The sequence below is a fragment of the Falco punctatus genome (genome assembly GCF_963210335.1).
Source record: "Falco punctatus genome assembly, chromosome: 3".
NCBI lineage: Eukaryota > Metazoa > Chordata > Aves > Falconiformes > Falconidae > Falco > Falco punctatus.
Window position 1 is genome coordinate 96566053 of NC_137582.1, and position 14568 is coordinate 96580620.

General features: G+C 40.3%; 1 protein-coding gene across 3 annotated transcripts in view; it reads left to right on the forward strand.

Annotated features, from left to right (window-relative positions):
• PHACTR1 (phosphatase and actin regulator 1) overlaps positions 1-14568 on the forward strand; it is a 341429-nt gene that overhangs the window by 24062 nt on the left and 302799 nt on the right. For all 3 annotated transcript variants that reach the window (XM_080380486.1, XM_080380487.1, XM_080380488.1), the window contains exon 1: positions 1-5214. This exon is cut by the window's left edge and continues 24062 nt beyond it. In XM_080380486.1, the coding sequence (XP_080236612.1) occupies positions 5154-5214 (61 nt within the window). In that variant the 5' untranslated portion in view covers positions 1-5153. The remainder of the gene's footprint in view (positions 5215-14568) is intronic.

The window sequence follows — 14568 nt, forward strand, 5'->3', positions numbered from 1 at the left end:
ACATGTATCTGACTGATAGAAAACCAGAAGGCCACTCACTCCTTTTAAATGCCAAGTGTTCAATTACTTTCCTCTTGAGGTTTATTTTTGGTTTATTTGTTTAATTTTCTTTTTTTTTAATTTGGGAAAAAAGTCAAATGTGATGCAGAAGGTCACTTAAGCTCATGATGAGGAATGTAGGCTTCAGATTTTTTCAAAGCATGACAAGTTTTTTCCAAGGTTTTTTTCTTTAGCAGAGCTTGGTTGGTTGGTTTTATGGTCTAGCTCACAAAGAGTTCTGTCTCAGTCTAGTCCTCTGTGGGTATCTGTGTATACTACAAAACCATTGCACTCCTTATCCTGAACAGGGATCTGTGCTGATAAGAAGTCCGGTCAATAGCAGAGGTCTTGCAAGTTTGGCTTCAGGGCTTGACAGAGCACAGGGAAGGTTCTGAGAGCTGGAAAGTAGAGTTTCTAGTTCTACCTACTGCTGTCCTTCCCTGTCCTGCCCCCTGAGGAGCTCTGCTGTTCTTTGGAAACCAAGTCAGAGTACACATCTCAATGTACTGTGCTGTGCAAAACTTTCAGAGTGAGCCTCAAGGATATGTAAAGCCTGATCTGGCTAATACCTAACTCAAAACAGATCTGTTTCACTGGAACATTCTTCTAGACATGTGGGATTTCAACCAAACTGGAGGTAATGGATTGCCCTTTCTGAGAGTAGAGCTCTTTCTGGACTGCAGGACAAATCCGAGCTCACGCTACCATCCTAAAGACTTTGTAAACAGGCAGGCAAGGATTTCCCTCATGGTGATGAATGCCACAGAAGCATATAAATATAAAGGCACTGTTATCTTTCTTGTTGCTGAGTACCCCCTAGTCAGAGAGAGCTCTTAGCAGCTGTCAGAACTGCTGCACTATAATTTAAAGTGAACTGTAAATCCCTGAGATAGATGAAGGTATCGAGATGGATGAGAGTATCAAGACAGATGATCTTACAATGGTCAGTAGAGAGGCTGCTGGTGATTTCAATGGCTATGCTTGTCAGTTGTGGTGGAAGATGACAATGCAGATTGAAAAAGCGATGGTGAAGAGGACCAGAAGGGCACACCAGTGGCTAGAGGACAGGTGTTATAAAACATTCTGCAGCATGGAAGGTTGTATTTTCTGAGCTTCTCCTGCCTGGGAGATCTAGTGCCCCTAGGGAAAAAAATGTGTTCCATATTGCTTGCAAACAAGCACACGTGATCCTTGGAGTGCATGAGCTATAGTGTTCTGTCTTTCAGTTTTCCTTCTGCATCTCTGTGTTGCCAGACCTTTTTCTTTTTTTCCGATTTTCTGTTGAAGAAAGTCAGCTGGGCTAAACAGACAACTGGCCCCTGGTCCATAAGATAACAGATCCAATAATTACCAGAGGGCAGCTTGGAGGGACCTGTTGTTCAGTAGCCATGGCAAACACAAACTCTCCAAAATGCAAAGAAGGCAGCCTGCAATGTTCTTGCTGTTAGTCTTTGTTTTAATTTGTGTTTAGGAATGAAAATGTTTGTCACACCTCTGAAAACAGGAACATAGTTTGCATGACCCAGATCTACTACTAAGGTGGCACTGTGAGACGCCTACTCGATCCAACCATATTTAGTGGGTTGCCAGTGTAGGAACAGCCATACCAGATTCTACCTGGAGTTCATATAGCTCATCCTTATCTTTGATATTATCTGGGTGTTTTGAAGAAGCATGTAAGAAATCTTAAGAGTGGAAACCCATGGAGTAATCTGCTCACGAGGATTCTTCCTTTCTAACCTGCACCAAAAGAAAAAAGTACTCTGAGGGTTTATTTGTCTTCTGGGGTTTCTTCTTAAAAGCCAAAATAATATATCCTATGCACTTGACATAGAGTTTTCTGATGCTGAAATGAAAATGTAACCTTTCAGAACCCACAGTTTTTAGCACCAGTAATGTTTGCTGAATATGGATTTCAGAGGGCATTTATACCCGATCTTTTGAGCAGAATATCTGCAAATATGGGAAGACTGCGCCTGATTGCTTCCTGACACTTCTCTTGGCCAGAACTTCTGAGTCTAAATTTATCAAAGGATCACTTTATCACTGCCTTCTTCAATTTCTGATCCACTACCAAAATCAGACTTTAGGGAACTACAATAAGACCTGCTGGAAGAAGCAAGGTCCTGGCCCTCTTGTGACAGATGTCCATGCAACTTAATAGCATGGCCCTTGTTAGCCCCTAGTGCCTGACTTCATCAGGATTCCAAACAATGTGCAGCTCCAGTAATGCTAAACTAGATGAACTGGAAGCCACCAAGAGATAACTGAGCTGTATTTCAGTTTATTAACCATCCAAGCCCACTTTCGAACTCGGGAAAGGCAAATTATAATTGGAAAGATCTCAGTAGCAACATATTCTGCTTTCACGGTCTATGGGTATGCATGTTTAAGCTATCATGCAGTGACACTGTGCTATTTGATTTATGTTTTTACTGATGCTTTGACTGAGTAGTTTGTTGCAGTGTACTGCTAAATGGAGGAAAAATCAGAAACTGCATCAGACAAATACTCTGTATTTCATTCTAGAAAATAGCTGGCAATTATAATTACTCACCATGTTTCTGGCTCAGAATAAAAGTGGCATTGCACAAAAAAACACACTGAACATTCATCGTGATTAGAAAATGCTCCATACCTTAGAGTGCAGTGGAGACATAAGAATAATTTTAAATGCAAATTAAATTGTGGGGGTAGCAAAGAGAACAGATAAAAGACAGTAAAACAAAGCCTTTCACTTTTCTTAAATTAGCAGGCTAATGTAGTATAAAAAAAAAGCAGTTCTACTCAGATCTGTGCTAAGAGCTTTCATTTCATCATAATATAAAACAGCAGACCCGTCACCTTTCTCTATTCAGTACTCTTGATTTCGAGGTTGAAGTGAAAATTAGAAGCTGTTCATTCTGGCTCACAGACTGGGTTGCATTTGCTTAGTCTTATTCCATGACAGTAGGATGGAAAGAGGTCAGTAACACTGGTAAGTACTTATCTCTTGCATCTGATTTTATTTATTTATTTTAAAAATTCTTTCACAGTGCTTTAGCTTTTTATCAATGTGTATTTCCTGAAAAAAGCTACATCGTGTGTTTTGTAAAAGGCTGTATCTTAAGCAGAAACACAATGAATCCTCGAGAATGCTTGTATTGGATGTTAGAGCTCCTTCAAGAATGAATGAATGAATTAAAGTAGGAATTCTGTAATAGAAAAGGTTTCTGGATTATCTATATATTTCATAGCATCACCGGAACATTTTGTGTATTGCTTTTTCTGTCTGCCTTGCCCAACAAGCAGTACCAGATAAGAAATTAATCTCTTCAAGATGTTATTTGCATTATATTCATAGCAAAACATTTAACAATCTCATTGCCCTTGTGGTAAATGATGGTAAACGTAGGGATTTTACTGAAAGTAAATTATTAGACAAAACAAAATGCTGTGGTTAATTGTTATGAAATACTTAAAATTATCTCAGAATATGAGATGCAACAAGGAAGATCAGAGTGAACAACAAATTCTTAAGGAAGCTTGTTGTAATTTTTTTTTTCCTTGGGAAAGTTTTTATCAAATCAAAACTAGGGGCTTAATTTTTTCAGTATGAAGGGTGAGGAGGAGTGGGGGAGATGATGGTAGTGTCACCTCCTGTTGCTAAGTAACAACATCTCCTGGCCATTTTTATCTGATAAAGGAAGTCCAGTTGACGTTATGCATTATTCATCAGAGTTCCAATCAAACAATCAAAATTGTTTGCTTACACTGGGGACATTTAGTAAGATCAAAGAAACCCTCCTTGAAACTGCTGGAGCTTACACCAGTGCCAGGCAGCTCTTGATACTCTGCAGTAAGTATCGTTTCTGGTTTGGGAGTGCTACAGTAGAGTGAATTGCTGAGGAATTTTAAAAGTTTTCTCATCAGGATAGGCTTCTCAATTTTAGAAAGGACTGCGTGTTGATCGATGAAAACCGAATCGAAGGAAAAAGGGAAAGCTTTGGAACACTGGTTTCCTGATTTTTGCCAATGTAATTAAAGGAATTGCTTGAAGCAAGGGTCAGACTCCCTGTCTCAAACCTTTCTGTTAGGTTTGCACAGAGGACTAGAGGTATTTTTGTCTGTCTTAAAATACATGTTGTGCAGAGCTTTTTGTATGCTTATGATTATATGCTGTATCTAACTGAGGTGTGGATGAGAGAACTGGTTTGTGTGCTTTCTGCAAATCCTGTGGGTTTTTATGTGAGTTGTTCAGAGTAGAAGAAAATGCAGAAGGTAGCAAGAAGGTTGGAGAAGGGTCACGATAAGGTGCATAATCCTGGGAACTCTGCCCGGCAGAGGCAAACCTGATTCAGTGTACATCTTGAACAGTTGTAATCTAGGATTTAGCCAGATCTGAGGTTCAGAAGAATGCCAAAAATACAAACCTTAATGAAGAAGCAGTGCTAGGAGCAGCCTAGCATTTCTTAATGATTGCTCTTACCACATCTTTTAAACCTGATGATGGGATGTTCTGTTGCTACTTCTGGTCGGTAAGTGGGGAGAGGGAAGGCAAGGCTGGCTTCTGGTCATTTAGGTGGAATGAAATATCCAGAATATTGTGTCTTCCTTTCTAGTGCAGTGTTTTGGTATAAGCAGCACAAATGCTATCTTTACTGTGTTCTGTTATAGTAGTGCCTACTCAGAGGGTGCTGGCTGTGGATCTGGCTAAAGGAGGTCCCTGCCCCAAGCTTTTCTGACCTTCTTTTTAAGAGCAAATATAACAGGCAGGCGAATCTAACTATGTATTGAAAGGAATGCAGACTGGCTAGAATAAAGGTGATCGTACTGGGAAGGTACTAGGAATCTTGCTAATATTGCGGTAGGACTTTACTTTTATGTCTTTAGACAAGGATTTAAACCAAACATCCTAAAATAGAAAAGGATACTTATGAAGTTCTATGAATAATGATTTGAAAATGCTTTGACCCTATTATGCCAGATGAAGTACTTTAGTGACTGCCTACACAATTCTTTCCACAAAGAAACTCACCAGCTTTTTTTCTGCCTGACACCTCTATAATCTTTCCCAGGAATCTGACTGATCATCCGTACCGGAGTATTGTACACAAACATCAAGTTCCTTCAAAATGGACTACTTTTTGGATGTCGAGTCTGCTCACAGGCTGTTTTACAGTCAAGGAGCTCAAGGTAAGAAATGCTGGTACTGACTCAGAAAATGACTATTTTAAGTGTACATTTAAGATGTATGGGGCCAGACAAGGGCCAGCCCTTGTGACTGACCAACTGAAGTGTAGAGGCCACAGTGAAAGGCCTTCAAAAAGCATGGGGTGCAAAAGGTATTACAATAATCTGCCCTCTCAGAGGATAAGGAAAACCTATGACAACTGTTGGGTGCGCAGGAGCAAAAGGAACTGCCAAGATCCAGATTCTGGTGGTGTAGAACCCAAGTGGACAAGTCAGAGGGGACAGCAGCAGCTCGCTGCTTGCTGTGTAAGCCTGTGGCGTCCTTTCCCTTCCTCCTTGCTTATCGATGCTGTCAGGATCATAATGTGGTGTTATTCAGTGCTGCAGGAATAACTGGCTTGGGAAAGCCCTGAGGCAGTCCAGCACACTGTATGCAAACAGCAGGCTCTCCCTAGTCTGCATCCTCCCCTGGGAAATGCTGGCCCCCTCCGAGCAGCAGCAGTGCAGAGAGGGAAAGGGTAATCAAGCTGCTTTGCCTTAATGTAGTTGAGACTTGTTCACGACATAGATGATTTTTTTTGTAAAGTCAGTTCACATTTTCTCACCAGCTCTATTTTTGGAGAAAACTTGCCATTTCAGAGAGAACGGAGTTTTTTTGTTCCTTAAACTTTAAACACCATATTAAATAGAAGAAAACCGTAAGAACCAAGTAGCTCTATCAGCTTTTTTTTGGTTTTATATACCACCTGTTTTCTCAACATGCGATCCGGCTTTTTTCCACCACTAATTACATCAGTTGCTAATCAAATCCAAAGTCCAGCCAACAGAATTCTGCCTTCACTCTGGAGTGAATTCACCATTCTCTCAAAGCAAGACCTAATCCACCTGAGGGATGCCACTGTCCCAGGACACATGGGGGTCAGTACCACCTCTAAACTTTGGCTCATCTGAGGTGCTGCTCCCTGACACATGCTGCTTTGCCCAGTTGCTGTGATACATTTTCATCTGTAAAAGTAACACAGAAAACCTTTCTTGTCACAACACAGCCTTCTGCCTTGAACAACAGAAGCAAATGCTAAGCACCTCAAAATCAGGGAAAAAATTGGCTGAGGGCAATGACTGATTTTCCTGGCTTTTCCTCCATGTCTAAAATGCAATGGACACCTGGGCATTGCTACAAAAGTAATATTAAAATATCATCTTCTGTACTCCTATCAGAACAAACCCCTTTCTATTCCATAGAAACTAAACGTCAGGAATCTACAACTTACTGCTTTACAAGCTATAGCAATTTATCAACAGCATCCCTGTGCACTGCAAGGTACGTAGGGGACTATGGAAGAAGGAATATATGCAATGTATAGAAGGAAAAAGAAATTCATGCAATGAAAGTCTGTGGCAGTAATGTGCACAAGGTGACTAATAAGGGTTGCAGAGGCAACCTTTACTGTAAGTATTTCCAAGAGAGCAAGGGAAAAAAACATTATCTTACTCGTACTTGGAGAAATTATATTGTTAGCACATATAGAAATGCTTGTACCGATCAGTTAGAAGCATGACTGAAATTTTAACCTTAGCACCTGGTTGATTGTTTTAATGCAATTATTTTGCTTTTTTAAAATGCAAAATGCATCATGCAGAACTGTATTCCGTGATACAAAAATCATCAGCAGGGGATTGACCTTTAGATCTGTCACGCAGGCTTCTACCCCTTGGCCAAAACAAGTAGGAGCCAGCACTAAGACGTGGGCATTTTTTGTCCCCCTCCTTGTGACTGTTTTATGAAAGATGCCAATGACATGTTTCCACTGTGTACCACAGCAGAGTACAGAGGATCCCAGACCCTAATTACTTCCACAGCTGGAAACAGTACAGTGATGTAAAAGCCATGCTGCACTTATGCTCCATCCCCTTCAACTTTTTGGCTTTCTCTTTGCTCCTTTTACTGCATTTTCCCCAGCTCCTGTCCTTCACATCTCTTACCTCACATGCCTGTGAGACCTCTTTCCTAAACTCTAGTACCCTCCCCTCTCTTCACCACACTGTGTTTGAGGTCAGCTCCCTCCAACAAGCTGGGTGCCAGCAGGCAAATCGCTCGAAGCACAGAAGTGACAATGCTTCTGTTCTACATTCTCAAATGCTGCAACACAGCAGCCCCGTGGCAACAGGAGAGGTGCTTGAGGGGAAGGATGGATGGAAAATCCCACTACCAATAGTTGCAAGAGACAAAATGTGGCCAGTGCAGAGAGAAGTTTCAGGGAGCTTTCACTGTCTGAGGTAGCACTGAGCATCTCTGAGGTGACAGAGATGGCTTCAGCAGGCCAAATGATAAACCTCTGGAAAAGTTTCATCATCAAGGCTTCCTGTAGCAAATGCTTTTATCGCTATCCTTAGCCCCAAATTTCTTGATGGTAGCATCCCCTTCCTCCGAGCTATCTCACCCCCCGTACACAAGAAGGAACTCAAACCTATCGAGTGTGTGTTGATGCTGCCTGTAAAGCTCTGATTAACTCCTGTTGTTCTTGTACCTTGTGCCAAATTTTAAGGGTGTCTTCCACAGAACAGGCATTGCTATATAAGATAATAGCATGGTTTCTCCAAATGTGAGCAAACACCTTTCTTTCCTTTTCCGCCTTCTGAGAATCAAGCCGTGTTAGCTCTAATTTTCTGAAAAAACAACCAAAAAATACACTGTGAAGCATCCATCCACCATAAATAGTGTAGCTCAAGTAGCTAGTTTGGAACGGAATAAAAGGTCTGCAAGAAAGCATTGTCACCACATCTACCTAGTGGGATCGCAAGTAAATATTTTATGTTACTATAATAACATAATGTCATTAGCAAAACATACTATCAAACAGCATGTATATATGCATTAAAACTGCATTATGATGGAATTGAGTGAAAGAAGGCAACAGTATTCTGCCATTTAATTAGAAACAACATCAGAACACATTGTATGTATTATTATTACTCTAGTTATATTGTTAGTTATTGCATTACAAAATGCTCTTTTATGGACTGCAGAATGGGGGTTTATGACCCACTTACTCTTTCTGTGAGATTTGAAGATTTCTGCCTTTTAATCCTTTGATCCTCCAGATCAAGAAAAAAAACCTCCTTTCCAATGTTTTCACATTAATGATATGACAATGTTCCAAGTGGCAGCTGTAAAGCACTCGTTCTCATCTGTACCGACTCCTTGCGGGTGGAAGAGAAGGGAAGGAATAGGACTACAATACGTTGGGAAGGAGCTCCCATGGCGTTACTAGCAGACGGTATCAAATCCCAGCTGACCTCAGGCCTTGTGTAGTTTGAGTGCAGGATACTCTGACCTCAGCAAACAGACTGAAATGGGGTTTTGCCCCCCAGCAGCTAACTGGTTCTCTATCCCTTGCTGCCTACACTATTGCCCACGCCTCATCCCTGCTCTTGCAGAAAGCTGCAGAACTGCCTTTGCTGCTGTAGGGTAGGAGGAGAGAGGTGTTACCTTACCAGCTGCCTCCTCTCCCATCCTTTCCTTCTGCAGAAGCAGCCATCACCTCGCTCCCGTGGGCTGAGCACAGAACAGAGGATGTTTGGCCATTTGGGCTTCATCTGCTGTTCAAACAGCTGTTCCGTGTTTCCTCCAAGGAAAGTGAAGCAGGAGGGATGGAAAAGTCACAAAAGCTGACTCTGGCAGTAGGATTATCTAGATTTAGAAAACTTGGTAAATGAAGCCAGCTGGCTGTAGTCTTCAGATACAAGCCAGAAATATCCTAAGCCCCGCAGCCCTCCCTAACTGTCTCTTCTGTGGCCGTATGTTAGGATCTAGGAGATGGGGGGTGTCCTTGCCAAGTGCATAATGCCTGGTGACGCATCTGCAAATCAGAAGCAGGAAAGAAGGGACTGTGATCCCCTGGATCCAGCCCGTTGCCCACGGAAAGTTTGAATCTGAAATCTAAGCATGGAGCTGGACTTAAATTTTCAAAAATTCTTTTCCCTTTGAAGTGTGTGGAAGATAACTACTCACTCTTGCATGGTAACGTATTCTAAATATAAATCTACCATGAAGGCTGAAAGTGTAAAATAGGGCCTGGAATAGGATTCAGCTCACTTATTCCTCAGGTGTCCTCAGTGAGGATGTTTCCACTTAAGACCTTTGGCTAGCCTGGTATGTATCAGTGGAGAGAAACAGTCACTTTAAGAGCTCTGTTCACCTAATCTTTGACATCTTCCTAGGGATAATATAAATCTTGCCTTATTCTCTCTACCGATTATGAAAGCCTAGGCTTGAGAGAAAGACGCCTGCGCTAATGCCATTTGTTTGCACAGAGGAATCATGTTGACAGGCAAGGTAGGACCTAATTTAGGAAAGGGAGTAACTTCCCCAAAACAGGTCAAGTTGTAATCTAGAGCTGTAAATGTGCAGATCCCATCTCAGCTGTAGCCTACTTTGGAGAGACATCAGCTTTGATCTTGACGTTCTACCTGAAAAAAAGATACGCTTTGGGGCACACAAAGAAAGACCTCATATTTGACAGAGCTGAACAGGCTGGTGCAGAGGAGCAGCAGAAGCAGGCTGCTCCACAAGGGAACGTGAGCCAAGAGTCAGCAACATGGGCAAAGGCAGCAGCCTGGCCTCTGAGAGGTAAAGCACTGCAGTACATGAGCAGAGCAGGTCCGGTGATGGTCACCAGGTTCAGCCAAGAGTCCAGATCATCAAAGACCATGGTGATGAGTCAGGAATGAGGCCAAGCAGAACATCAAATCAACAGTCTGGATGTGGCTCAGGGAGGAATGCAGCCAGCAACAGGCACAGCCGCAGCCTTGCTCAGCAAGTGGGCAATGGCCTCGAGGCAAACATAGCTGCCACAAGAAATAAGAAAGCAGTTGTTGAGGATTCTTGCTGCTTTCTCAAACAGCTCCAAAGCTGGTCAGGGCTTCTCAAGTCACTCTTTCCAACAGCTTGGTGAGCGTAGCCAGCTAAAATGTGCACGAGGAGCACATGCAGGGCCCTGGCTGTTGGTACCTAGCTCTCACCTAGGCTTGTTCAGGATGAAGAGAGACCCCTCCTTTCCATTGTATACAAGGGGGTGGCTCGTTCCTTGGATGAACTCTATGAGAAGAATGACTTCTGCCCAGTACATTATAAATGAAGGCTTTAGCTAGCGTCATAAAAGGACAGTTGCCCATCACAGATTGTGCATAGCACTCATTTGCAGCCATGAGTCTGATGGAAGGGGACCACAGAATTACCCTCTCTCTTGGTGCCTCTAGCAACCCCACACCATAGCCTGACAGGACAGGCTGGACATCATGCAGTCAGGATGCCATTCTGGTCTGCATGCATCCACCTCTGTGCTACAGTCAGACCCCCTGGTCCCTGCTGGGAGCCCGGGTCCTGCTCTTCAGTGACTACCGACTCCAGGGAAAAGTTGTTCCTAATTTGTGGAGACCTGGGCATCCACTTTTCCGTTCTTATCTCGTTTAATTAGCTTAAAATTAACTGCATTAACTGAGTATTTCCAAGATGCTCCTACATACCTTGAAGTTGTTTGCCAGTCCATTTGGCAGGATACACTGTGCATATTTAAATAACTGAACAAAACTCTCTTGAAGGCTTATCTTAAACTATCTTTTGTATCTATAAATAATTTACAGATCCACTCGCATGAGGTATGCTTTTTGTGATGGCAACATTCCTGCAATCTACTTGATCAATGTAAGGAATGAATAAAAGTGTAATGTAGAAAAAATATGGAAATAAAAATATGGTACATGTGGCCAAAGGTAACAGATGCACAAGATTGTATAGAGACATAGGGCATGATTTCTCAAAAGATCTCAGAAAATTCTTCTTGATTAGTTTTCCAGGTTTAATAAAATATTCCCAGGTATAGTCTTAATTCCACATTTTTCTCTTGCACTCTGTCTCCCCAAAAGATTTATTTCACTGTGCTTCGCTTTTGCTCATTTATTTTAATTCATACAGCGCTGACTCATTCTAGATGTTTGACTTAAATCACTGCTGACTACTCAGTGCTACTTCCCTTCTGCTTTTGCATGTTAAATGTCCAATATTTTACAAAAGTGTATTGCTGCAGTATCTCCAGATCCTAATCCAGAATGATTCCACTGCAGACGTTCATTGTGTAAAGTAACACTAGGATACTCTATCCACCAAAATTTTATGATTAATCAATCCTACAGATTAAAATTTTTTCAAAGTTATGTTATTTTGCAGGTCTTTTTTTATTCATGTGATGCCACTAGTTCTTAGACTAATAATATTAATACCAGAAGAATTAGTAACAGCAAATGTGCATTCCTAATGCAATTTCCCTCCCTTTAAATCCCAGGAAGTAACTGATCAACATCAACCTTTTCCTCACCCTTTTAAGACTTTTTATTTTCCCTTTTCCCTACCTCCTATTCTGGCACAGGAGGCCATTATTTTGTATTCTCAGTTCTCCATTATTGAGAATTTAGGAACAGGCAACCGAGCGTCATGATCAGAGTCTCTGGCTTGCCGAGTCAGGTAGCCTAGCTTCACTAATTGTATAAAAATAGCTCATGATGAGTTGCAGTTACTGTACTTCAGCTACTTTTGTTCACTTATTTCAATATCCAGTCAGCCAAATTAAAGTCAGAAGAAATAACTATCTTCTAATTCTCAGCAGCATATCTGAATAAAACCAGGATGCTTGAGATCCAGTTCTCTATACCGCTAACTACTGAAAACTAGAAAACCTACGCCAAGATCACACTTGAAAAAATTTGATTCTGAAAACTAAACCTATTTTTTTTCTATAAACAAATACTTTTAAATAACCAAGCCTCTACTTGCCCATATTTCATAATACTTTAGGTTATTTATTTTTTATGACAGTCTGTTTTCTGAAGCCTATGCCTTTTGACACAATGCCAGAGGAACAAGTATGTTTCCTCTAAAATGTGCAAAAAATGCTAGTTAGGCATATTGTGCACAATTTAGGTAAACCTAAATACCACAAACAAGCATAACAATCATGTGTGTAAAAGTAGGTACCTTTTTGCATGTGTGCTACTGTTTGCAACCCTCAGGCCTGTGATACTATGGATTTAAAGACTTTCTTTCAGATTACTGATGTCTGTCGAACCAGTGTCAGAGATCTCAACAGCTTTGCTTTAGAAACACAGAGCAATCTATTTGCATATGCTTCTGTGTTTATCTGGGAGACAAGCCTATAAATCATTCTTCATGAATGAAAAGTTATGTCCTCCCCAATGCTTGCCTACATATTCCACCCTCTCCTGCCAGTCACACCTCATCGCCAACCCTTGAAATGTTCTTTATCAGTTGCATTTAAAACCAGACAAAAGTGAAGTGGCATTAAATCAGACCAAAGGATTTTTTTCTTGGTAAACATCCATTTTGGATCCATTGCTTAGTCTGTCTTTAAAGAAGAATATTCACAATCTAATAACTTTTTTTAGAACAGATTGAATATCATGTTCTAGATGCATCAAAATGTATCTGAACTATTTTTAAAGCTTCCATTTAGCCAAAAATATACTTATGTGTGCATTATCTACATGTTATTCCATCATGAGCCCTTTCCATAGATGCATGAAGGAGGAGAGTTTAATAAGAAGTTCATATGTTTCTCTAATGGAGAAAAAAAATCAGCAAGAAAGAATCCTACTCAACCAGCAACAGCAGCACTGCAATTAAAATATTTTCACAGATATTCTACAAAGTTGTTCAAAATTTGCCCTGAGAAATGAGGTTTTCCTCAAAAAAGTCTTAAAGATTTCTGATATAAACCAGTATTCCTTTACAGCTATTTCCACGCCATCTGAAACTGCTTGTGATTGTGTCAGAAATGTACCTTTTTCAATTCATCTAGGTCTAGACGCCTCCAGCAGAAACATTATAGCACTTTGCTTGTACTAAGATTAATATCATCAGCTCTCAAAAGCTTTTCCCATTTAGAGATAAGAATCTGTTACGCAAATTAGGGTTTCTAGATGAACACCCTATTGAGCCAAAAATGATCAGGGTATTTGTGTTACCAATGAGATATTTAAAAAAATAATAATAAAAGTTGATTTATAAAAATGGATGGAAAAATCTGGATTAATTTTTCATGTTTTCTCTGATTGATTTTTAGGAGGATGGCTATTCACTTCTGAAAGTTTTCCAATTAAAGATGTCCAAAATGTCTCTAGAAACCACAATTCTTTAAAAAATCAGTATTATAAATCTTCAAAACATAAAATTTGTTCTTGGCAAAGAAACATTAGTACTAATTCTGTCATTAAAATATGTAGAAATATATTTTAATGGAAAATACGGAACCTGTCAAAAATTCTTTGCAAACCATCCCCCATGTTTTCAGTAAATTTCAAACAGCATTCAAACCAAAAATTCATTGGACCAACTGTAGATGTAACTAAATACATTGAAATTACATGTTCAAAATGCTTCTGAACATGCAATATAATCATTGACACATTTCACATCCCATTCTCCCAAATTCATACTTGTGTCATATTTCAGTAACACACGGTATTTTAAGAGAAAGAAATGTGAGATTATATACAATCAGTTCTAAGGTGTCATTACATACATTATGGCATTTCTATTTTGAAGGTATTTTTCCCTAATAAGCAATCTTTTCCCTTTCTAAGAAATATCAGACAAGATGTTGCTACAGTGTGCCAACCATGGCTTAAATCTATGAGAAACAATGCAAACAAAATGAAAGAATTTAATCAAAATGACCAGTTTGCCTTCTGTGTGCTGTTAGAGTGGTTGCTTAAAATGAGTTTTCAGATACTGGTCTCAAATCCATTTGCAGCGTAAGTGGGCCACTTAATGTGTATCATAATGTCATTCCTTTACTCCAAGACCTTCAAGAGGACATTTTCTAATTTTCCTGAAAAAACATCTCCTAAAAATGTGTCCCAGAGACTGAGGTGGTTTGTGGAGAGCAGTTGAAGCTAGAGATACTGGTGGGTTACCTGTGATAGACCCAATGGTCACACTGGGCAAATATTGACAGCGTTCTAAAAAATGTATGGTAATTCTATCTTTTAATAAGGAGTGCTGTGGCTTATGGTTGGGAAAAAAGTGTGTACAGGTATATTCAAGGCACGCATAAATATTCAGTGTTGCTGTACAGATATCAGAATGTGATCACGTATACTTTCCAGTTCCATGGCTGCATAGGAATTGTTCTTAGTTTTTTATTGCAAAATGTTTCAATATTTATTAGCATCCCCTGAAACTTTTCCAATGCTTACTTAAAATTTCCAGTCATTCCTGAAAGCTCCCTTTGATAATATACACAAAGGGGAGAATAATCATGGTTGTCAAAGTAATATATAATG